This window comes from Mustela erminea, chromosome 13 (genome assembly GCF_009829155.1).
Source record: "Mustela erminea isolate mMusErm1 chromosome 13, mMusErm1.Pri, whole genome shotgun sequence".
NCBI classification, from domain to species: Eukaryota; Metazoa; Chordata; class Mammalia; order Carnivora; family Mustelidae; genus Mustela; species Mustela erminea.
Genome location: NC_045626.1, coordinates 49,360,681 through 49,385,975, shown reverse-complemented (window position 1 = coordinate 49,385,975; position 25,295 = coordinate 49,360,681). Strand labels below are relative to the sequence as shown.

Below are 25,295 nucleotides of genomic sequence, written 5' to 3'. Positions count from 1 at the left end.
TTAAGGGACTGATAGGATGAATCACTTGATAACATTAATATATAATACTGATTAAACTTTTTCTAACTAAAATAGTCATTCAATCTAACCATGCTTGAAACTGTAAAAAAAAATACGAGTCAACTGTACAAATATAAAAATGCAGAAGTACGTGTAATGGAAAAGGGTGTAATAATACTGAGCACACTGAATATCTACTTAATATGCAATTTAACTCTCCAAAAAAAAAAACCCCAAAACTAAATGTAAAGACTATATATACCTATTACTTATTTTCGTTGATATTAATGCAACAGAATTATAATTAGATGTTCACACAGAAGTTCTCATGTAGTGTTTCCTTCTAAGCAATAATTTTCCTTTTAAAATAATAAATACAACTTTTTGGCTATTGTTCTGTGGTAAGTTTCCAAGAATATTAACTATTTCAACTGAAACAAGTAGCATATTTGCCACTTCAGCTAGAAGTATGTTATTTATTTTGTAAATAATGAGGACAGATGGTATCTTTTAAAATTAACTCCCAAAATAAGCAATAAGATCTTCTACATGTTAACAGAAGGCTAAGTAAAACACTAAAAAATACACATATCACTGAAATCCAGTTTTTATGAAAGTCTAATTTTAATACTGGTCTTAGTATTTAATGATGAGTTTCACTCCTAGTTACCAGCAGTACTATGTATTAGAGTTGTTATAAAAGGTTTAATAAATATGGCAATCAACACTTAAGTAGAGAGGAAAATATAAATCACTTACAAGTTACTAATTAAACACTGAAATCCTGGCATCTATTTTAACAAATAAGACAGGTCGTATCAATTCTGTACAAGTCTAGCTATGATTAGTACAGTCTTACAGCATTTTCTAAAAAGCAGTTATCTTGAATTAGCAAAATTATTTAACCTTATTCATCTTCATACAAGTACCAAAATCTGCTAACTTCAAATGTCCAGATTTATCCAGCAGCATGTTATCAGGTTTCACATCTCTGAGGGAGGAAAAAAACAGTGTTTCTAAAACCAGACACTGATAAAAATTCTATGAGGCAGTTATTTTAGGCCCTATATCCCCAGTCATTGTGGATAAGGCCATTTTTGATTCGTATGTGCTCACTCTGTCCATATCTATAAATTGAATTTCAGCAGGGAAATTCCTTTATATGTCAATGCCTTAGAGAAAGGCATTTAATATTCCCCTTTCTTTTAAAAAGAGTTTGATTCTTCCAAGGAGGAAAGCAAACCATTTGAGAGAGAATAACCATAAAAAAACACAATATTCAGACATAAAAAAATAACTGAAACATTCTTAAGTTACTTAAGTACATAAATAACCCCAGGACAGGATCTAAATCACTTTCATTTTTGTATCCCTGGCACTTAGCACAGCAACTGCATTGGATTCAAGTGATGTTTGTAAAACAAATGAAACTGTTCTTTTATCAAATAAATATTATCTATTCACTAATTAAAAGCAACTTATGTGTATATTAAAAATTTTGAATATAAAAAACTAACCAAAAGCAAATTAATTTGCATATAAAAATTAAAAGTATTTAACTGGCACATACCTCAGAAAACCAGCCTATAATTTTTATTTTTCAGAACCAAATAAAAGTATATAATCAGATTAAGGGAAATTAAAGAATACATTTATATCAACATTAAACTGAAATAATAAAACTCTGAATTTCGATTTAAATTCTGAAATACCACTTATCTCACATGGAGAATAGGTGGGTTTTGAGTAGGAAATGTCAACCTAATAAAGTTTAAGTACTTTTCAGCTTCCCCTGCCCTCCAACAAATGAAAAAACTTAAAGCGTTTTTATCTTTACCTATGAATGAAACCCATGGAATGGATTGCATCCAATGCAAGAACTACTTCTGCAGTATAGAATCGTGCCCATTTTTCAGGCACATCATAGTTGCTCATTAAGTTTACAAGATCTCCACCAGGCATGTACTCCATCACCATGTAGAGATAACGATCATCTTGGAATGCATAAAAAAGCTATACAAATACAAGAAAATCATTAAGATTAAGCAAAACTTTCATTTAAAAAATGACAAAAATACTAATGTTAAAATTTAATTAAAATAGTCAAATTGCAGTAACTAAGGTACTCTTAAAAAAACAAAACACACAAACATAAACATCACAAAGTCCCCTGCATATGCAAAGGAACTGTGGTTATTTCTGAGGAGTCAGATCAAAACTGTTTTCTCTACACATTGCTACACTAATTCAATTTTTTACAGTGAGAATTTTTAAAAATTATAGTAGCTTCAACAAAGAATACAAGTGACCTAAGCAAAGAGATTATAATTCTGATATAACGTATGCTCCTATGAGGTCTACTGTTAAATTTATATCTACACAATAATTCTCAAGAAGTCTGAAAAACTGGACTACATGCTCAGCTGTCCATTAGCCATGTGACTGGGCAATTTATTTAACCTCCCTAAGTCCCTGTCACTATAATCCCTTCCAGAAAAATGTAAGGGACTATACCCTGTTTGACTTTTATACGGGCTACTTGGTCAGAGTCTGGACCTAGTAATGGCAGTTTGCAAACACAAAATGTCTAATCAGGAGAAACATAAATTAATCTGTAAATGGAGATATACCAAGGATTAACTGCCTTTCAGAGTTGTTAAAAAGATCAGTGAATGTAGAAAGCACCTGGTATAACAGATGCTCAGTAAGTAATAGTCAATGGGAGGAGGAGCAGTAAAATAAGTAACAGGAAGAGGGCAGCAGCTAGAGTCAAGCAGGAAGAGTAAAATCCATTGACAGGAAATTGCCCAGAATACCAGGTATAAATGTATTTATGTGACCTAGCTTGAGTTTAAAAAAAAAAAGCAAATTTACAAAAGAACATTTTAAGTAAACATGAGATCAGAATCAAACTAAAATAAAATAGAGCCCTAGAGAAAATGGTACTTTATTTACACAGACATGTGTCTTAAAATCTTCTTGTTTCACTTTTAAATAGTGTTTAATGGTTTTAGTTACAGACTCGGTTATTTTAAAAAGATATTTTAGGGATGGATAAGAAACTAAGTGGCATCCCAAGGTTAGCCCAGATTAAAGTATATAATTTACCATTTGGGTACCACAATTAAAGAAACAATGTTGCTTTGGTGGTAGTTTTCTTGACAATGTGTCAAGAAAAACAAAGCTTCAAATAGCAAGTTGTAAATGTTAAAATTATGTCCTATGTCTTTTAACCACCTATAGAACACTTAAGATTTTCTGTATTACTGGTTCTTTTTTTTTTTTAAAGATTTTATTTATTTTTTTGACAGACAGAAATCACAAGTAGGCAGAGGCGCAGGCAGAGAGAGAGGGGGAAGCAGGCTCCCCGCTGAGCAGAGAGCCCGATGCAGGGCTCGATCCCAGGACCCTGGGATCATGACCTGAGCCGAAGGCAGAGGCTTTAACCCATGAGCCATCCAGGCGCCCCATATATCACTGGTTCTTAACCAGAGGAAATAACTGTCACCTAACCACTCATGCCCGTCCCAACACCACCAGGTAAATGTTCAACTATGTCTAAATACAGTTTTGGTTGTTATGAATGATAGGCAGCCTGTGGAGAGGTGCTGGCATCACCCCTGTAGAAGTCAGGGACGCTGCTGAAAATTTGATAATGCATAGGACAGCCCACAAAACAAAGTGATAGCCCAAAATGTCAGTGATACCAAGCCTGAAAAATCTCTGCTCCACACAGCTGATAAAAACAGAGCAGATGGGCTCTTGGGTGGCTCAGTCCTAAAGCGTCTGCCTTCAGCTTGGGTCATGATCCCAGGTCCTAGGATTGAGTGCTGCATCAGGCTCCCTGCTCAATGGAAAGCCTGCTTCTCCCTCTCTCACCTCCCCTGCTTGTGTTCCCTCTCTCGCTGTGTCTCTGTCAAATAAATAAAATCTTAAAACAAACAAACAAAAAAACCAGAGCTGACATTTCAAGTATAAAAAGTCATACATAACTCTTAAATATTTTCCATATCCTTTTTATTTCAATTACTGCTGTTTTTATTTAGGACACTGTTCATTATATCCTGTAAATTAGTAAGCCATAAAATTCATGTTAAGAATTTAGAAATGATCTAGTCCACCCAACAGCTGTTTTTTTTTAAACCAGAAGATTTACTTCCCCCATATGCATCCTTACATAACCCCAGTACATAAGACATAAAATATGGAGCTGCTCTAGTTGAGGCAGAAAAGGAAAACCCATATTATAACCTCCTCAAATTCCTGCTTGTCCCAATGATTCCACCTAAGGTATTCTCCACAGGTGAAAATAACCAATCTAAGCCAAGTTCCACATTTGTGAGCAAGGGAGATGTTTTTGACAGTTAAGACTAGAACTTAAAACTACTGACTTCTACTGTATTCTCCTTCCCACTGAAAAACCTACAGCCAACACATTATTTGAAGGATTACCTTAACTCCCCTCTTCCTTCATTTTCCCATTCCTTCCTCTCCACAAATGAGACAAATAGATGAATAGATGGTTAAATAAACAGAATATAAGAGGATATCATATCTGGGGAAAAAACTTAAATTTCAACATTAAATAAAGTATCTATCAGAAGATGATAATATATGACTTCCCTCAATCAAAGCAGATTATTTAAATTTTCTATTATTTAAAGTCTACAGGCACATGAATTATTTTGCTTTGACCTTACTTTCTCCTCCTAGAGACAATTCAATAAAATTAAATTTTATGACTTAAAAAAAGTAACAATATGTTAGACAATTCTGTAATTGCCAAATAAACTCTCTATTATGTTCTAGAAGACAAATTAAGCTTCTCCAATATTTTTAGTTACAAATTATTACAGAAATAATGAAACAGCAGCAAAATCATACCTGGACGACCCAAGGGCTGTTAGCAAAAGCCATGATGTCCCTTTCTTCCCAGAAAAAAGCAGAATCGGATCTCTTAATCATTTCAAATTTACTGAGAAGCTTCATAGCATATACCTTCCTGGTGGATTTATGTCTTACCTTTAAAATTGCAAACAGAAAATAATGAACTTTTTGCCCAGTGTTTACCAGAACAATTTACCAAATGATTTTAACACCTTGTTAAATATAACATTACTGTTCTAGTTTTTTTTTTTTTTTAAATCTCTTCTGCTGAATTATCCCAATTAGATGTCAAGGCTTCAATGACCAGAAAGCAAGTAATGTTAGAAAAAAGTCTTTATTTCCTATATGATAGCACACTCCCCTTTCTCCACCCTGTTATGCACGGTGCTTTCTATTTATAAAGCTTACGATTCCATAACATTTTAGAAGTCTAATATTACAAGTAAAGATTTTTCTTCTGACACTTGAAACCTCTTCTCTCCCATGGATGCTTGGGGAAAATATTTCATACTACTGCTGAATTTGGCTCTAGGCTTTCACATCCTTTGGCAAGACTGCCTAGAGCAATTTAAAGCAATAATTTTATAAAAACCAATATCATCTCACATTATGTTAGACACACAAATGGATTTTTAATTTTATTGCTTTTTAATCTCATTATAATAACCTACCAATTGTACTTCTCCAAATGCACCTCTACCAATCACCTTCACTACTTCATAGTCTTCAGCTTTCATTCGTAAATCTCTAATTTTATTTATTGTGTCTTTATCTGTATGAAAAGAAAAGTGTGACTTTAAATCATTGAAGCATTACAACAGTTTATTTTACATTCAAGTTCTTGAAAAACAAAAAATATTGATTAAGAATTACTTTATAATAAACAGTTATAAAAGAAACGTTCAACGCATTAAGCATGAGCACAGGGTGTGGTGTATAAACAATGAATGCTGGAATACTGAAGAAATAAAATACAAAATGGAAAAAAGGAATTGTTCTAGATAAATTCTGGGATGACTTCACTCTAGCTAATAAAATATTTTCATTAAAATCTAACTTGATAGATATTTCAGAAAATAAATACACTACTAACACACATGGAGGACAACAGTTAAGTAAAGAGCAAATCTGCACCGAAGGATCATGGGTACATATTTTAGATTAGTGAAATAAAATTTTCTTTTTATCAAGTCAGTTTTGATAATCTCTTCAAGAAATATACATAATTGAAGCTATCCAATGTTAAAAAAATACTTGCATCAATACGTTTCTCTATTTGAACCTAGATTTTAACTTAAAACACACAGTGCAAATCACTGCAATTATTTATATAAACCTGTCATGCTACAAACTACAATAATTTACAAATCCCCACTGGAAAGATATTCTAATTCCTAATTTGGTCATAGATTAAAATAGGGCTATTTTAATCCACATGGGTCAACACTGGCATGAGATTACATGGAAAAGCTTCACATTTCAGAATGTACAAAATACAGAACAGCTATTAAACTGAAGTTCTAGTTGTTAATAAAAACTCTATATTATATTTGTGTCTTTCTTTTTAAAAGTACATTTAAACTCAAGTGTTTGTGTGCCTTATGACCAATAAGCATATGCAAATGCAAATTTTTACACAAAGGTAACATAAGTACACTTTAGGTTACATATCAACTGGAAGATGCATCAGAAAGATACAGAAATAATATACTGCACAATTATTTGTGTCTACCATATAGGCTCTAGAGAATCACTGTAGATTATATATAAAGATAACTTTAAAACATAGTTTCTCCTCTTAAGGAGTTTAAACTCTAGCAAATGGAACAGAAACAAACAATGAAAAAGAAAGTATTAAAAAAAAAAAAAAAGCTCTAAGGAAGATAAGCACAGAGTTGTAGAAAACTAAGACACTTAACCCAAACCTGCCTGGGAAGGAGGTGGCTAGAAAAGGCTTTCTGAAAATGGTAACACCCGAAACAAGCTAAAATGAAGCACAGCAGTTAGCCAGGTGGGGGGAAGACAACAAAATACTACAGGCAGATGGGCCATACAAGCAAAGGCACGGAGGAACCACATACAAGAAGCTCTGTGCTGCAGAAGTATCAAGTTTGTGATAAGTGTTCAAAGGAGACGCTGGAGAGCTCCAAACTGGTTAAGAAGCTTGAATTTTACCTGTAGGCCAGCAGTTACAGAACTAGTATTTAATCAGAAAAAAATATTTTCTCACAATAAAATTTAAAGCAATTCAATTTTATAGAAAAGAAAGTGCTCTGCTTCAGGAAGGTAGTGGTGCAGTAGTCAGGATATCAGAGAGGGTCTGGAGTTTCATCTACTTTATACTGTTCCATAAAGCAACCCCTTCGAGTCCTGTGGGATCTGCTGGGAACTGAGAAGCACCATGAAGAGAAATAAGGCAGAAAAACAACAGTCAAATTTACATTTCAGCTAAACCACTCTGGGAAATATTTAAAAAGATGAACTCAATAAGAACGAGACTGGGGGTGGGGAGAATTTTAGGAGTACTGTAAATTTTCAGATGAGAGTTTATAAAGTCCTGAACCAGGATGTGTTACATAATAGCCTGTGAGGTTGAGAAAGTATCCCTAGCTCTAGTTACGGGAGGTTTAGAGCCATAAATAGGCTGAAAAGTCTGTTTGAGCTCAGAAAATATATCTGCTGCAAATTTATGTGGGAATGATGATCTTGCTTCCTGTTTTAATTTCTAACAGCACAGGAAGTATATAAAGCAGCTTGATACATGATTCAAACAACATTAGTTGTCAAAATGGCTTTATTACATTTAAGTATGGCATCAAAGTGTTGTTTTGCCTTTTAGTTTTAGGCTGTATTCATTAAGAAACATTAACAAGAAATAACTTCCAAAGTCTATTAGTATTTAATGAAAACTCAGTTAACAATTGGGAGTGGCTCTAAAAGCCTTCAACTTGGTCTCTATCTTAGCTCGTGCTGCCATAAAAAATACCACAGACTGAGTGGTTTAAACAATATTCATTCATTTTTTTCACAGTTCTAGAGCCTGAAGTCCAAGAGCAGGGGACCAGCATGTTTGATTTTGTTATGCCTCTTTTCTTGGCTTCTTGGCAGCTGCCATCTGTGTGTTCACTTGACCTCCTCTAGTGTGGGTGTGGGACAAGGTAAGGATCAGTGTCCCACCCTTATGACCTCATTTAACCTTAACTGCCTCCTTACTGACCCTATCTTCAAATACAGTCATTAGGGTGTTAAGGCTTCAACATATGAATGGTAGGTGCAGGGGACAACACACAATTGAGTCCCCATAACAGTCCTTAAAAAAATAAAAAGCAAAACACACACACACAATTAAACAGCACCACCACTAAGACATCGACTTAGTTTATACTGAGATAAACTGGATGTTTAGCTACAATTTCTGATAAAAATTCACAGAACTGATGATGTAAGGCCATAAGAGTAAATGTGTGTACTACCCACACTGTGGTTCAATAACACATGATAGATTCAAATATTTTCCACAAAGTACCTGCTGATATACAATACAAAATAACTGTAGGCTTTAAAGGCCTTGTGTTTTCATAAGCTTTGTCAGTTTGTCCAACTAAGCCTTTTTCTGTACCATCCATAATTTTAACTACTATCACTTGTAACACACCTCAGCAGACTCCTCTTTAAGCTGCAATTAGTATTTTCTCAACTTCTTTAAAAATATTCTTGCCTGTACTTATTCCATGAAGACTACATAGGATAATTCTTCCCCTTCAAACTTAGCACTGATTCCTCAAATAAACAAGAGTCAAGGAAAATCACTCAAAGTTGTTTATCTTATTTTTTAATTGACTTGATGTTGCTCTCAATGACCTCAGTTCTTTGAGCAACGGTTCTTGCCAAAAAGCTAACAGTCTTAAGGAAATTTTTCTCTCTACAGTTTTTTTGTTTGTTTTTGTTTTTGCTGCAGCAAACACTCACCATTAGTGAATGGCTTTCCCTGTTTGGCTAATAAGCCACTCACGAACTAATAATGTAAGGTCACAGCCCCATTCCTTTTTTATTTTTATGAAGAAAATTCTCTGATGAGGGGCGCCTGGGTGGCTCAGTGGGTTAAGCCACTGCTTTCAGCTCAGGTCATGATCTCAGGGACCTAGGATCAAGCCCCGCCTCGGGCTCTCTGCTCATCGGAGAGCCTGCTTCTCTCTCTCTCTCTCTCTCTCTTTCTGCCTGCCTCTCTGCCTACTTGTGATCTCTCTCTCTCTCTCTCTCTGTCAAATAAATAAATAAATAAATCTTAAAAAAAGAAAATTCTCTGATGAGATATTCCATTTCAACTTTTCCATTTTTTCTGACTGTTGCTTTCCTGTGAGTTGGGAATATTATAAGGACTCACTCTGGTAACATCAATATATATTTTTCTAGCACAGGTACAGTGTCACTGCAAAATAAACACAATGCTTTGCCTTTTAACTTCACAAAAACAATCCACAGTCCACTGTGCCTCAAAATGACAACATTCAAAGTTCAGTTTTCTTTTTTTGTTTTTGACACAAGTGGTATGCACTTGCAATAAAAAATAAAATGCTGTGGTATGGTGACAATACATGAAAACTGTTCCATTTAACTGTACCACTTTGTAGCAGTGTGAACCAGTAACAATGAATATACTGCTGAGTAGCAGTGTGAACCAGTAACAATGTCTTGTATGATTTCTGTTACAACTACTCAATTCAGCCACTGGAGCACAAAACCAGTCACAGACAATACATGAGAATGAATGTGGCAATGTCCCAATAAAACTTTATTTATGGACACTGAAATCTGAATTTTATATAACTTTCACATGTCAAGACATATATTTCTTCTTTTGACCCTTCATCAATCATTTTAAAAATATAAAAAACGTTCTTTGTTCATAAGACATACAAAAACAGGTGGTGGGCCAGATTTAGCCTTTGGGCTATATAGTCTGTCAATCCCTGCTCTAATTGAAACCCAGCTCCCCACAAAGGACACTGATTTCCTTGCAGCTCTCAAGTGGTGACCTTTACATTTACTCGCAAGCCTTATACCACTGGCCCTGAAAGTGGGATAGGTGAACTCCACTACTATCTCTATACCCCCATCTGCCAGCTTTGATTTTCATGTTACTAGGCTGCATTTCCCACTACCTCTCATTATTGCTGTAACCTACTGACTCTCAGGTCATAACATTTCATTGTCAGACTATTTTAATTTTAGTTCCTGGTTTACTAACCTCTCCAGGATTCACCTGTTTTTATTATACTTTATTAAATTCTTAGAGCTTTTATTATATCCACGGGTGACACTTCTAATAACCTGGTCTCTCAATACCTTTAATTTCTCTTCTTGTACATTATGATCTCATCCTGTACCTTATCTTAGACACTCATTTCCATGGTCACATACTAGTTCTTGCATTATCAGTAATTATAATCCTCCCATAATTTCAATTTCAAATCTTACACTCTTTGAGTACTCCTTAGCAGTTTTCCTGTTCAACTCCCAATCCCCAGCCCCACCAAGACCTCCAATCCACTCACCCTATCCCATCTTACTACACCTCACTGCACTGACTGCTTCTCTTTTTTCTCTCTCCAGATTAAATTACAGTCATTACAATCACTCTCTTGCATACACCTTGGTTCTCTTCTGCTTCACTACACTTAGTTTGGCAAAATCATGATTCTAGTTAAATCCAAGTCTTCAACTAACTTTGTCAGTACCTATGCAGTTAAATAAATCTGGAAAAATACATAAAATCATGTTGACTGATCCACTTTAAATTCCCAATCACAAATCTAAAGCTGGCTCCTAATTCTGCTTGGCATATTTCACGGTCTGTTCACTCTCCACTCTGCTAGAAACCGTATTTTACATTTTCTTCCATCTTCCCAAACCTTGCGCAGCACTCCCACTGATCCTCATTTGTAGCTAAGATGTTTTTGGCTACTACCCTGAATCAAATAAAACAATCAGAAGAAAACTGCCACAGATTTACCACCACACACGCATATATATTTAACTGCCAGCATGTGCAGGTATATATTTGGTCACCCTTTGCTATAGGAGAATACTGTTATTTTTATAACAATCTTTCCATCAGTGGTATCACATCCTTTCTCACTAGTTCAAGGTTTTGGCTCCAGCAATACTATCCTCTTTCTCTTCTATCATTAATTTTACCCTTTTCTAACCAGAATCTATCATACTTATTTTCTTTTTTTTATTTTTATTTTTATTTAAAGATTTTATTTATTTATTTGACAGAGAAAGATCACAAGTAGGCAGAGAGGCACAGAGAGAGAGGAGGAAGCAGGCTCCGCGCTGAGCAGAGAGCCCGACGCGGGACTCGATCCCAGGACCCCAAGACCATGACCCGAGCCGAAGGCAGCGGCTTAACCCACTGAGCCACCCAGGTGCCCCTATCATGCTTATTTTCATTCTCACCTTAAATCTCTTCACCCCACTTCTCTCACAAGCTTCTTCTGCCCCATTACTCAACTTCACTACAGCAAAAGCCCTTAAATGTCCTCTCAGTTTCTAAGTCTTTCTACATGTCTGCTTTTTAAATCCAGTTAGGAGGGATCTGGCCACTACCTTTCTATCAAAGCTGCTTGTCAAAGTCACAAGCTACCTACCACCATGTTGCTAAATCCAATGACAAATTCTCAGTTCTCATCTTGATATATCAGCAGCTTTTGACAGTTTGGTCTCTGCTGGTATACTTTCTTTACTTGACTTCCACATTCTTCCAACCATGCTAAGGATATTTTTTTCAACCTCATTAGCATTTCTCAGTTGCCTTTGCTGGCTCCTCCTCCTCTCCCAGAGTTAACACTAAGCATCTCAAGTCTTAATCATTCACAGTGTTTTCTTCTCTGTTTACTTTTATTTCTTTGGTAGCCTTTAAAAGCCATCTACATGTCAAGCAATTTTATGGATAGTCCAGATCTCTCTCTAAAGCTTTGGGCTTATATATTCAATTGCTTATAAAATATATCTGCTTGGGTAACAGACCTCTCAAATTTAATGTGTATGAAACTGAAGAGATGGTTTCACCCAAAACCTCTACCTGTATTTCTGTTAACAGTTCAATTTTGCTGAAATTTAGGAAGCATTCTTGACTCCTTTTTTTCCCTTACACACCACATCCTATCATTCAGGAAAACATGTTAGCTCTACTTCTGAAATATTATATTATCTCCAATCTGATGACTTTCCACTCTCAACACTGCTAATATGCTGGACCAAGCCACTATCACCTCTTCCTAGAATTACTACAATCACTTCTTAACAGATTTCACTGTGTCTATCCTTTACTCTCCATACTCCATACTTTATTCTTAACCCTAGGTGATAATCTTAAAAACACAAGTCAGAGCATGTCACTCCTCTGCACAAAACTCTCTAATGCCTTGCCATCTCAGCCAGAGTAAAAGTCAAAGACCTTACAATGGCCAACAAGACTCTACATGACCTAGCCTATTTCCTTACTTCTCTGACATCATCCTACTATTCTTGCTCAATCCTCCCCAGCCACAATGGCTTCTCCCTCTGCCTCTCGAACATGCCAGACATATTCCTCCCAAAGCCTTCACACTGGCTGCTCCTCTGTATGCCATTCCCTTCCCTCAAACATCTGCTTGGCTAATTCTCTCAAGTATTTCAACAGTGTTCTCAAATGTCATGTTCAGTGAATCCCAAGCTAGTCACTTATTTAAAACTGTAAAATTCTCAGAAGTTCCAATCCTTCTTATAGTGTTCTATGTTCTTCCCATAATAAGTAACAACTTGTTATTTACAGAATTTGTCTCATGCAAAATTATAAATTTGGCAAGCCCTCATTAATTCCAAGACAAATAAATAGGATTATACAACCATTAGACCCTTTTACCAATATCTGATTGTCTACTTTGTTGAGCTAGGTGATGCTGGCTGAAAGCTAAGATTCAGAGATGTGAAATATTACTCCACAGCACAGTAAGCAAAGCATGAAATGGGTAAACTGAGTCACAAGTAGACAACGTAAGTCTTGAAAGGCTACTAGCTAGCTAATCAGTCTCTAAATAATCCCCAGTTAGCAAAAGAGGCAGAAAGATTGAGAATTTATAGTTTCAGGGTTACCAGCAATTCAAAATGATTTCAATCAGACTCTTCAATCTCACTTTCTAGAAATCAAATGGATGATTTTTCTTAAAAATCTCTAAAAAAAAAGTCACAATTCATATCAAATAAATTCTACTTCTAGAAATTTATCCTAAGGAAGTTAGATATAATGTGGAACCAAGATTTTTACAATAAAATATTTTTTAAAATGTAAAGATTAAATAATTTTATATACATATAATGGAGTATTAGGCAACATTTAAAACTGTGTTAAAAAAAATAAAACAAGACGGAATCAGAAAGGGAGACAAACTGTAAGAGACTTTTAATCTTAGGAAACAAACTGAGGGTTACTGGAAGAGAGAGGGGTGGGAGGATGGGGTAACTGGGTTATGGACATTAAGGAGGGCACGTGATGTAATAAGCACTGGGTATTATATAAGGCTGATGAATCACTGACCTCTACCTCTGAAACCAATAATACATTATATGTTAATTGAATTTAAATAAAAAAGAATAATCACATAGAATGATACTCAACATATAATGTTGAGGAAATAAACAGAATAAACTGCACAAATATATAAACAAGTATATACTGGCATGTGTGAACAGAAAAAGACCAGAAGGAAATATAGCAAAATATCTGTAATCACTTCTAAGTGCAGTGGGATTTCAGTTATTTTATTCCTCACACTTTCTATGTATTTCAAATTTTCTATAATGACTATTGCTTTCTAATGAGAAAAAGACATATCCACCTAGTCTAAGATCTGAGAATATAAAGTGCACCATAATTTTATGTACCACTACAGACTGTGAGACACATCCTAATTGTTAAGTAAGTTTTTTTAAATGTCAGGATGAAATACAGTAATAAAAGCTATGAATAAACTGACCAAAATACTGCTATTTTTTGCCTAAAGAAACCTAGTGTACCTTGTGTACTTTTAGAGTAGTCAAAGCATCCCTAAAAAGCACTAAAATTACATAAAACTTACCTAGAAAATGTACAATGTAATATTCAATTCCATAAAAATCTGACTGTTTTAATGCAAAAATTATTTTATGCCCAAATCTTCAAATAAAATTCAAACTCCAGGAAGATGAGCCATGTTTTGCCAGTGTACACACACACAGACACACATACACACAGTAATCCAGTTTAAGACACTGATTGGGGAGGGGGAGGAATCCAAATTCTTATAGCATAAAACGGGCTTTTAGACCTTGTTACTATCTGGTTCTCCAGTCTTTTATTTCTAGATACTCCCCCCAACAGGCTACCAATGCCCACTTATTTACAATTGTTCACCTTACCATACTGCTTCATATCTCCATACCTTACCATACCTTCATATCTCCATACCATATAGATCATCAGTCTAAAATGACTTGCCTCACGTTATTTGACCAACTTACTATCAAACAAGATCAAATCCTCTATCTCCTCTTCAGCCATTGTTGATCTCAAGTAGACATGCTAACTCCCTCTTCCTTTGAAATACCACAATGTCTCTATTATTTCATCTATCAGTCTGGACTGAAATTGTTTATACAGTTATGTTTCTTTATTATACAGTACATTCCCATTTCCTTAAGGATAGAGACCACACTTCATTCATGGGTATGTCCTTGATGTACCTACATGCTCAATGCTATTTACTGAAACATTAAAAACATTTAATGGTATTAAATGCTACTTACTGAAACATTAAAAACATTTAATGATATTACTTATAAATGGAGACAAATCAACTGCATGCAGCTCTTACCTATTCAGGAACAACAGAAAAGCTAGTCACTTTTATTTACTCCAAAACAATGAAAGTATATATCTAAAAACCAATCTTGGATTTTTCAAAACACTAAACATAGAATTACCATATGACTCAGCAATTCCACTTCTAGCTATTTACCCAAGAGAAATGAAAACATATGTCCACAGAAAAACTTGCACACAAATGTTCATAGCAGCAGTATGCATGACAGCCAGAAAGTAGAAAAAATATGAATGTTTATCAAGAGATGAACAATATGTGGTAAGTATATCTACACAATGGAATATTGCTTGGCAATTAAAAAGAATATGTGCTACAACATAGATAAATCTTGAATAATATACCATACTAAGTTCAAAAAGTCAGTCACAAAAGACTACATACATAATTCCATCTATAGGTAATGTTCATTATGTATGGCAAATCTATACTGACATAAAACAGATTAATCATTGGCTAGGACTTGGGGAGCTTAGGGATAAAATGGGAGTGACTGCTAATGCAAATGGGGTTTCTTTAAGAGGTAATGAAATGTTCTAAAAGTGACTGGTAATGGCTGCACAACTCTAAAAATACACACACACACACACACACACACAAAACAATGAATTGTATACTTTAAATGGATGAATTTTATATTACATAAATTCTATCTCAACAAAGCTATTTAACAAATCAGTCTTGGGTTTGCAATGATCTTTACATTAACACCAAAAGCATAATCTGTAACAGAAATAACTGATAAATTAGGCTATCAAAATAAAAAAATTCTGCTGTGTGAAAGACAGTATATACAACCTTTTGGATCTGGAGGTGGAGCTTATTGATCCCCCTGCCCTTAAACAAAGGCTGAACTAGTGATCAGATTCCAAACGATAGGGTATGGAAAGGGAAAATAATAACTTTCTAGGAGAGAAGCCTGGCAGACTACTATTTTAAACCAAGTGATAAAAGTTAACATTACCACTGATAATCATGGTATCATAAACCTATAAACCCAGTCTAACATCAGACATAAACTGTGGGACATTCAACAAAATACCTGATCAGTAATCTTCAAAACTGTCAAGGTCATTAAAAAAAATATGCAAAGACTGAGAAACTATCATAGACTAGATGAGAAGGAGAAATGACAGCTGAATACAAGGCAGTATTCTATACTGGATTCTGGAACCAAAACCATAAGAGATTAATGGAAAAAATAAAGTATGTAATTAGTTATCAGTAGTATGCCAATTTTAATTTGTTAGTTCTGTCAATGTGCTATGTCACGTAAAATGTTAATATTCGGTAAACCTGTGTACAGGGCATACAGGAATCTTTATGCTTGCAACTTCCCTATAAGTTTATAATATGATTTATCTTAAAAATAAATAAAGGTGGGGGGGATGCCTGGGTGGCTCAGTTGGTTAAGCGACTGCCTTCAGCTTAGGCCATGATCCTGGAGTCCCAGGATCCAGTCCCACATCAGGCTCCCTGCTCCTCCTCCCCCTCTGCCTGCCTCTCTGCCTACTAGTGATCTCTGCCTTTCAAATACATAAATAAGTAAATCTTTTTAAAATAGATAGATAAAATAAATAGGCTACTTAACATTTCTTTTTTAAAAAATCTAATTTAGTAGTAATAACTTCAAACTAGCTTTTGTAATATCCTAGGTCATACTACATAATTCATTCAATTTTATGGCTTCATTTTAAAATCCCAACTTTTATACTACCTTTTGGTATAAACTGCATTTGGCACTATATACCAAATGTAAATTGGATACAACTTTTGACTCAGCAATTCCTGGATTCACTCCAAAGAAAGAAGCAGCAAGTATACACCAAACTGTATACACAAAAATGTTCATGACAGCCTTATTTATACTAGTGAAAAACTGGAAGGAATTTAAGTGTCCACCATTACAGAAAAATTTTTAAATTAAGGTACACTAAATGGAATATATTCATTTCTTAAACTATGTTATCTATACTTATTCACATAAAAAGATATTTTGCAACTCACTTTTTACAGCACACACTGTGGGATAGCTGACAAATTTCTCCTACTGATTCATATTTGTGTTCTAACTTTTTGATCTAATCATTTATATTTACTATGATGAACATTCCTGTGTATTTGCAGAGCTGTTTTGCAGGATACATTTCTTTAAGTAAATAAAAGATTAGGTTACGCTCATGAACTCTTTCAGTTTTAAAATATACTGCCCAACTGCCCTTCAAATTACTGCACTAATTTTCATTTCTCACTCACTCATTCAGATGGGGGGTGTCTTTTTCTTATTTTAACTCATATTTGTTGAGATAGTAATATATTTATTCAACTGTTAACTGTTCAATGGCCATTTATAACTTTTCTCCTTCATACTACATATTCAGCTACTTTGTCCATTTAAAAAAATTGTTTCTCTTATTGATTCTTCTTATATTGGTAATATACTATCATTTTTTTTCAATTTGTCTACATTATTTATTTTTTAAGAGATTTTATTTATTTATTTGACAGAGAGAGATCACAGGTAGGCAGAAAGGCACGCAGAGAGAGAGAGAGAGAGAGAGAGAGGAGGAAGCAGGCTCCCCGCTGAGGAGAGAGCCAGATGCGGGACTCAATCCCAGGACCCCGAGATCATGACCCGAGCCGAAGGCAGAGGCCCAACCCACTGAGCCACCCAGGCGCCCATCTACGTTCTTTATATATCTGTCTTTCCTTATATATAGTTTTGGAAAGGCAAAAATCTGTCAGTGTTTCCTTTATAGTTATATGCTAGTCATAGAGCCCTTCTTTTAAAAAAAAACAATGCCTACTTGAAGACTATCTAATTTCATTTAGTACCTTAGTCTTTACATTTCTAATAAAGAATGAAACTCATTTTCTCTTCATATGGATATCCAATACGAATTACTGAATAAGCTACCTTTTCCCCAATGACATGTTAAGCTTATATCAAATTTTCATATAATAAAAAAGTATGCTTCTTCACCCTCTATGATAATCTACTGATCTTCATGTCCTTCAAGAAAGTACTATTTTTCTTACACTTCACTAGAGAGTTCAAGAATTAATCCCAATATATTATGACTACAATCCTGTCCCCAACTCCCAGAAACAGTAATACATTTGCCATTCAAGTGCTAGAGTTACCAAACTATGCAAGCCATTCATGACCTAATATGCAAAAAAAATTAAGTCTGCCGAAACCTTACTACATTTCAATGCTTTCTGGCTGGAATATGTCCCACATTATGCAGACTCCTATATGTACCTTAATATTAAGCTGCGGAGGAGTCTTGTTGTTGTTGTTGTTTTAAGATTTATTTATTTATTTGAGAGAGAGAGAGAATGAGTGAGCATACAGGCAAGAGTGCAGGAGGGGCAGAGGGAGAAAATCTTTAAGCTGACTTCCTGTTGAGGGTGGCCTGACACAGGTCAGATGCTTAACTGACTGAGCCACCCACACACCCCGAAATTTGTCCTTTTTAAATGTAGAACAGTATATATAGGTAATACATAAATTCTTTTACAATTGTTGCTCCTTAGAATTCCTAAAAAAGTATAGACTTCTAGCTACATCAAACTTTATATTCCAAGCAGGTGAAACCATCTTTAGTTTTACTAGAGATAATGTAATACACACTTTCAATATTATAGTATGTAATGAGACAATCTTAGGAGAAACTAGTCACAAACATTAAAGGCTCTTCTATTAAGTCTATTAAGTCATAAAGTCTTGTGATGTTTCGTTTGAATTATTATCATGATCTTAATTTAAAGAGAAAAAGTCTTCCCTTTACTATTGAGCAATATGTACCTTTTGTGTAATTCTACAAGGGCTAAGGCAAACACAGTCAAGTTGTTTTTGCTTCCCTGGATGAACAATGGATTCTTTGATGAATCAGCAGAATATGCTGAACTGAAAATAATGTATTTCTCCTTTACATTTTTAATACAAGATAACTGCTTACTAATTTTATTTATTTGTTTATTTATTTTAATTTTTGACTGAAAGACAGAAATCACAAGTAAGCAGAGGCAGGCAGAGAGAGAGGGGGAAGCAGGTTCCCCGCCAAGCAGAGAGCCCGATGTAGGGCTCCATCCCAGGACCCTGGGATCATGACCTGAGCCGAAGGCAGAGGCTTTAACCCACTGAGGCACCCAGGCGCCCCCTGCTTACTAATTTTAATCACCAACCAATGAACAGCTAATTTAAAGCTAATAGTAACATTCAACTATCATAATCATTTAATAAGTAAAAAGGTTTCATGATTTTACAAATTTTAGAAGTACGGAGAAGAAACATTTTCTGTTTTGAAATCTGTCAAAGTGACATATTAAAAACCTGGAAAGAGGAATAAACTTTCTAAACTTTCTAATGGCCATTACTGCCTGTTTACATAAAAACAAATACCTAATTGTCTGTAATCCATAAAATCTCATTTTTGGAAGGAGATTAAGAAAGCAGCCACTACAGAAAAGGTTAAATTCCATTTTATGAAACATTAAAATAGTATATGATTGGTTACCAAATATAATTACTTGGAAAAATAAAAACTTTAGCTACAACCCTTTTACAATGATAAATGTAATCCTTTAATATAATAATTTAATATGATGATACAATGATTTACCCTTTAAAATGATAAAAGAAACTTTAGAAAAAAACCTTATTTTCCACATCTCAACTGAAATTATATTGTTCTTGCCAACTGTGGCTTATTCGTCAATTTACCTATATGCCTGTTCTTGATTTGATGATTTTTTAGAAATCACTATTCTGAGACAGTTTAACAATGACTAAATATGTATATCATCAACTCTAAGCTACTGATTACATCTGGAAGAGGAAGACATGAGGCCCAAGGCCTAGGTTGCAACTTAACATCTTATTTTGAACAAAAGACCAGAAGCAAATAGAGCAAAATATTAACTACTAATTTAACAGTGATCATGTATACACAGATATATGTTATATCAATTCATCTGAAATATGTGGTAATAAAAAACAATTTAAAAAGACAATGATCATATCCCAACTCTACTAACAATAGAATACTTTCTAGATCATCTCTAACAAGTCAACATTTAACCTCTAATACATTTAACAAATATTTAATGTGTACCTAATATTTAGCCAGGTTGTGCAACACAAGTACAACTGCCCCTGGTCTCATGACACTTCCAGTTTAGTGATGAGGAAAGAAGAGCAATGGATATCAATCAGATAATCACACAAATAAATATAACTTAACTGTGATAAGTGCCTAAGAGACCATGAAAGTACATTCCTAGCAACAGTACATCTGACCTAGCTCCAGGGGCTAGGAAATGAAAGCAAATGCTTATTTGAAACTTAAACTCCTTTAAGTTGGATGGGGTTAGAAGGAATTTTAGAAAGAGGAAAACAACAACTAAAAGTATTGTGGAGAAGGTATAAGAGTGTTTTCTAGAAACGAACTATAAGCAGTGTGGTGAAGGCAGAAGAAAACAAAGGAGTAGCCGTACAGGTAAGAATGTAACTTGAAAAGTCATACAGAAGGTTGTACGAAAGGCTGGGAGTGATATTTGACTTAAGCAATTTGCAGTTGAAAAAGAATGCTCTGGCAGCAAAGCAGAAAACCAACTGTAAATGGGGAAAACAGAGAAACTGAGACCAGAGAGAAGATTTAACTGAGATCAATCAATGGAGATGATGAAGTCTGAACAAGAACAGCTGTAACAGAAAATAAAGTTCAAGCCTCTGTGTGAAGACTGCTATTGACCAAAATCCACATTCATGGGTGTTTTCTTCAGTTTATAAATAAGACCATTTGTTTATCTTTAATCTTCTGGCAGCTCCACTATTCTGCAAAGGTTTTCTAAAGATCCTCAACACATCAGCACATTCATTCGCTATTCTAGGGTGTAATCTGCCTAGATCTGGGGGTGTAACCTGCCATTTCAGTCTTTTCTGCTGTCCTCCTTAACCCTTCCCACTTATCATCAACCAAGTTCAATTTATACCAAATTCCTGCTTCCTCAAAGATAACATATTTTTAGATGGCTCTCTGACTTAACAAATGCTATTCCCTCTCTGCCTGAATTGTTCTTCCTCAATTAAGAAATCTAGCCAATGGGCACCTCGGTCACTCAGACAGTTGGGCAGCAGGCTCTTGGTTTGGCTCAGGTCTTAATATCGCAAATAAATCTTTAAAAGAAAAAAAAAGAAATCTAGTCTGGTCTTTTAAGACTCCATTCAAATACTACTTAAGTAGTATTTGTTAAGTAGTATTAAGTACTTTTGTTTGTTAAGTAGTATTAAGGCTTTCTTTACTACCTCAAGATCTGTGTATCATTACATTCTCTACAGAGTTCAATTATAAAAGTACACATTTATAAAAAGTATATATATAAAAGTTACTATTTGCTCCTGTATTTCCCTTCACAAGATGGTAAGATCTACAGTTTTAAAAAAATTTTCAAGAATGAATGGTGTCGCAGGGGTGCTGGGGTGACTCAATCTGCCAGGTGTCCAACACTTGGGTTTCCACTCTGGTGGTGATCTCAGAGTCGTGGGATGGAGCCCTGCTTTGGGATCCACACTGGGTGTGGAGCCTGCTGGAAATTCTCTCTCTCCCCCTCTCCCTCCGCCCCTTCCCACCACCCCCAGCTCTCTTGAAAAGGAAGGAAGGAAGGAAAGATGGATGGGAGAAATGAAGGAAGAGAGAGTGGGAGGGAGGGAGAGAGAGAAAGGTGGTGGTGTGTAGTAAATTTATCACTTTCTCATACATCTTCAACCCATTACTCTAAATGGAGAAGGATGAGCAGGGGAAGTTACTTTTGTTGTCTGAAGAATTTCTCACAAGTCTTGGCTCATCACAGGCTTTTGGTCTAACCCATTTTTTACAGATTTATGCTACTCTTTCACATTTATCTCTGGATATGTATTCATACTTGATATGGTTGTTTCCAATCTGAGCTAAGAACTTCTGTAGAGGGGCACCTGGGTGGCTCAGGGGGTTAAGTCTCTACCTTTGGTTCAGGTCATGATCTCAGGGTCCTGAGATCAAGCCCTACATCAGGTTCTCTGCTCAATGGGGAGCCTGCTTCCCCCTCTCTGTCTGCCTGCTTCTCTGCCTACTTATGATCTCTCTCTCTCTCTGTGTCAAGTAAATAAATAAAAATCTAGGGGTGCCTGGGTGGCTCAGTGGGTTGAGCCGCTGCCTTCAGCTCAGGTCATGATCTCACGTTTCTGGGATCGAGTCCCGCATTGGGCTCTCTGCTCAGCGGAGAGCCTGCTTCCCTCTCTCTCTCTCTCTGTCTACTTGTGATCTCTCTCTCTCTGTGTCAAATAAATAAATAAATAAATAAATCTTAAATAAAAATCTAAAAAAACAAACAACTAACAACAACAACAACAACAACAAAAACCCAGAAACTTCTGTAGGATAACCCTGATTTCTTGAGCTAAAACTTTCTTATATTTACTCCTTTTTGAAATTCATCCTTCACCTGGAATCACTATTAATAGGATATATCTTTTAAATAAGTTTGATTAAATCTCTAAGCTTGGAGGGGCGCCTGGGTGGCTCAGTGGGTTAAAGCCTCTGCCTTCAGCTCAGGTCATGATCCCAGGGTTCTGGGATAGAGCCCCGCATCAGGCTCTCTGCTCCTCAGGGAGCCTGCTTCCTCCTCTTTCTCTGCCTGCCTGTCTACTTGTGATCTCTGTCAATAAATAAAATCTTTAAGGGAAAAAAAAAATCTCTAAGCTTGGAGCACGTGCCTAACCATGTCCAGCATTTTCTCCTTCATTAATTTAAAGTCTTGGACAGTAGTTCTCAACTGAGAGCAATTTTGATGCCCAGGGGACATTTGGCAGTCTTGAGACATTTTTGGTTATCACAACCGAAGGAAGGAGATGAGTATGCTACTGGCATCTAGAAGGCAGAGGCCAGGGATGCTACTAAATACCCTACAATGTAAAGGACCAGCCCCCTCCTCACAATAGAGTTATCTGACCCAAAATGTCAACAGTGCCATTTCTGAGAAAATCTGGTCTAAAATGAACTGAATGCTTTGTCTCAAAGTCTCTGTCAAATCCCAAATGCTACCATTTCAGACTTTTTGGAACAACTCTGAATAGCTAATTATTGTCATATTTTCTCAATAAACAAATAATTGATAAAGAAAATAAAAAGTCTATCTACTGTTAATATGCTTTTATAAGTAGACAGCTGCTACACCATCACTACCAGAGCTAATATGCCACTTCTGTAATCTATGAGGAATGCTATAGTACGCAACCATAAAAAAAACATCTCCAGGTTATTTTTTTTATACAAACAAATGCTCTCTACCACATTTTTACTCTCAGGTTCATGGAATTTCTCATACAATGCTCTTCCCTCTCTATTATCTTCTTTTAGACTGGTTAGATTTGTTTAATAAGTTTGCCTTTCTACTAACATAATTATAAATCCTATGCCTCAAATCTCAGTGACATTCATAATGGTTTACAAACTAAAGTCATAATCAGTTTCCAAATACTCCCTTTCTCTTTCTTCTGATGCACTCCCCAAACACGTTTCTTCTAAAATGTAACTAATTCCCACCATTTTATCTGGCTCTCTCTCTAGTGCCTACTTAAAATTCACCTTAAAATCTTTACTAGTTATGTGAGGATGATAAACATTTTCTCTGTAGTCCTTATTATTCGGGTATCATACACCAGAGTCCAGAAAAGCAAATCTTTATATTTAACTATTTATTCAGTCAAATGGTCACAGTTTCTCATTTCCCTTACAGTCTGTAAACATTCTTCAACACAAAGAGATGAAAATTAACAACCTGTAATATAGTTAGGCCTGAAGTTTAAAATATTTCAAACTGCTATACTTTAAAGCTGTTATACCCTAGTGAGACTTCAGTTGGATTACTAAAGAGAAAGATTTTATCCCATATTCCAGGTGTATCCTTATATCACTATATCTGATATCTGTCAACAAAAAGCAATTCAAAGCAAACATTCACCCTCAGTAAAAAAACTGTGATGTACTTACTAATGAAAGCAATAAATACCCAAATAATTGAATTTCAGAATATAAAATCCTATCATTTTATGAAGATCTATTACTCTGCGTTAAGTATTACATAAATACAACTTGAGCTGAAGGGGAATGTTATGTCATATAAACAGAATCATATAGTATATACTCTTTGGTGCCTGGCTTTTTCCACTTATCACACTGCTTCTGAAATTTATTGATGTTTTGTACATATCAGTTAATTTATTCCTTTTAACTGTTAAATATTCCATTATATGAATGTACCAAAATTTGTTTATCCACTACCAACTGATGGGCATTTAAGTAGCTTCCAGTCTATAGCAATTTTGAATAAAGCCGCCTTTAACATTCTCATAGAGCTCTTTGTGTAGACACATGCTTCCGTTTCTCTTGGATAAAAACCCAGAAGTGGGATTCCTGGATCATAAGGTGAATGTATGTATAACTCTATCAGAAAAACGCCAAATTGTTTGCCAGAGTGCCTTACCATTTTATAAACCACCCAGCAATGTCCTAAAGTTCAGCTGCTCCACATTTTCACATATACTTGATACTGTCAGTTTTTTAAAAATTTTTGTTATTTTAATAGATATGTAACAGTATCTCATTGTGGCCATAATTTGAAATTATCCAATGACTAAACATGTTGTATATTGGCCAACTGTGCATCTTCTGTGGAGAAATGTCTACTCAAAAATGTTCATTTTTAAATTGGGTTACCTTTCTAATGTTGACTTGTAAGACTTGCTTACATATTCTATATACTACTCCTTTATCAGGTATACAATATGTCAACATTTTCTCCCATTGTGGGTTGTCTTTTCATTCCCTTGACAGTGTCCTTTGAAGTACAAAAGTTGTTAATTTTAATGATGTCCATTTTATTTGCTTTTCTTTTGTTGCTTGTACCTTCAGTATTATATCTAAGAAACTGAATAATTCAAGGGCATGAAGATTTATGCCAACATTTTCTTCTAAAAGTTTTATAGCTTGGTTCTAACATTCTGAATTTATTTTGCATATGGTGTAAGATAGGAATCCAACTTCATTCTTTTACATATAGATACCCAGTTGTCTGAGCACCATTTGTTGAAAGACTATTATTTCTCCTTTCATGTGTTTTGCAACTATTTTCTCCCAATCTATGGCTCATATTTTCATTTTCCTAGCAGTATCTTCTAAAACAATTTTTTTTTGAATTTTGAAGCCTAATCTATCTTCTTTTAAAAGTGGTTTGTGTTATTTGTGTCCCATCTAAGAAAGTCTTGCCTAAATGGTCACAAATATTTTCTGTGTTTTCTTCTAGAAGTCCTACTTTTGCTCTTAAGTCTAGCCTATGAAAAATTTTGAGGTGCTTTTTGTATGGCATGAAGTAAGGTCCAAATTCTGAATTACCTTGTCACCTCTGCTGAAAATAAGTTGACTATATGTATGGGTCTATTTCTGGATTCTCTATTTTGTTCCA

At 35.1% G+C, this 25,295-nt stretch overlaps 1 protein-coding gene across 3 annotated transcripts in view; it reads right to left on the bottom strand.

Moving 5' to 3' along the window:
• The window catches only part of ROCK1 (Rho associated coiled-coil containing protein kinase 1), a 145,892-nt gene that overhangs the window by 83,742 nt on the left and 36,855 nt on the right, over window positions 1-25,295 (bottom strand). For all 3 annotated transcript variants that reach the window (XM_032311480.1, XM_032311482.1, XM_032311481.1), the window contains exons 3-6: window positions 5,559-5,659; window positions 4,885-5,022; window positions 1,838-2,013; window positions 907-991 (exon numbers count right to left, since the gene is read on the bottom strand). In XM_032311480.1, coding sequence (XP_032167371.1) covers window positions 907-991; window positions 1,838-2,013; window positions 4,885-5,022; window positions 5,559-5,659 — 500 coding nt within the window. The remainder of the gene's footprint in view (window positions 1-906; window positions 992-1,837; window positions 2,014-4,884; window positions 5,023-5,558; window positions 5,660-25,295) is intronic.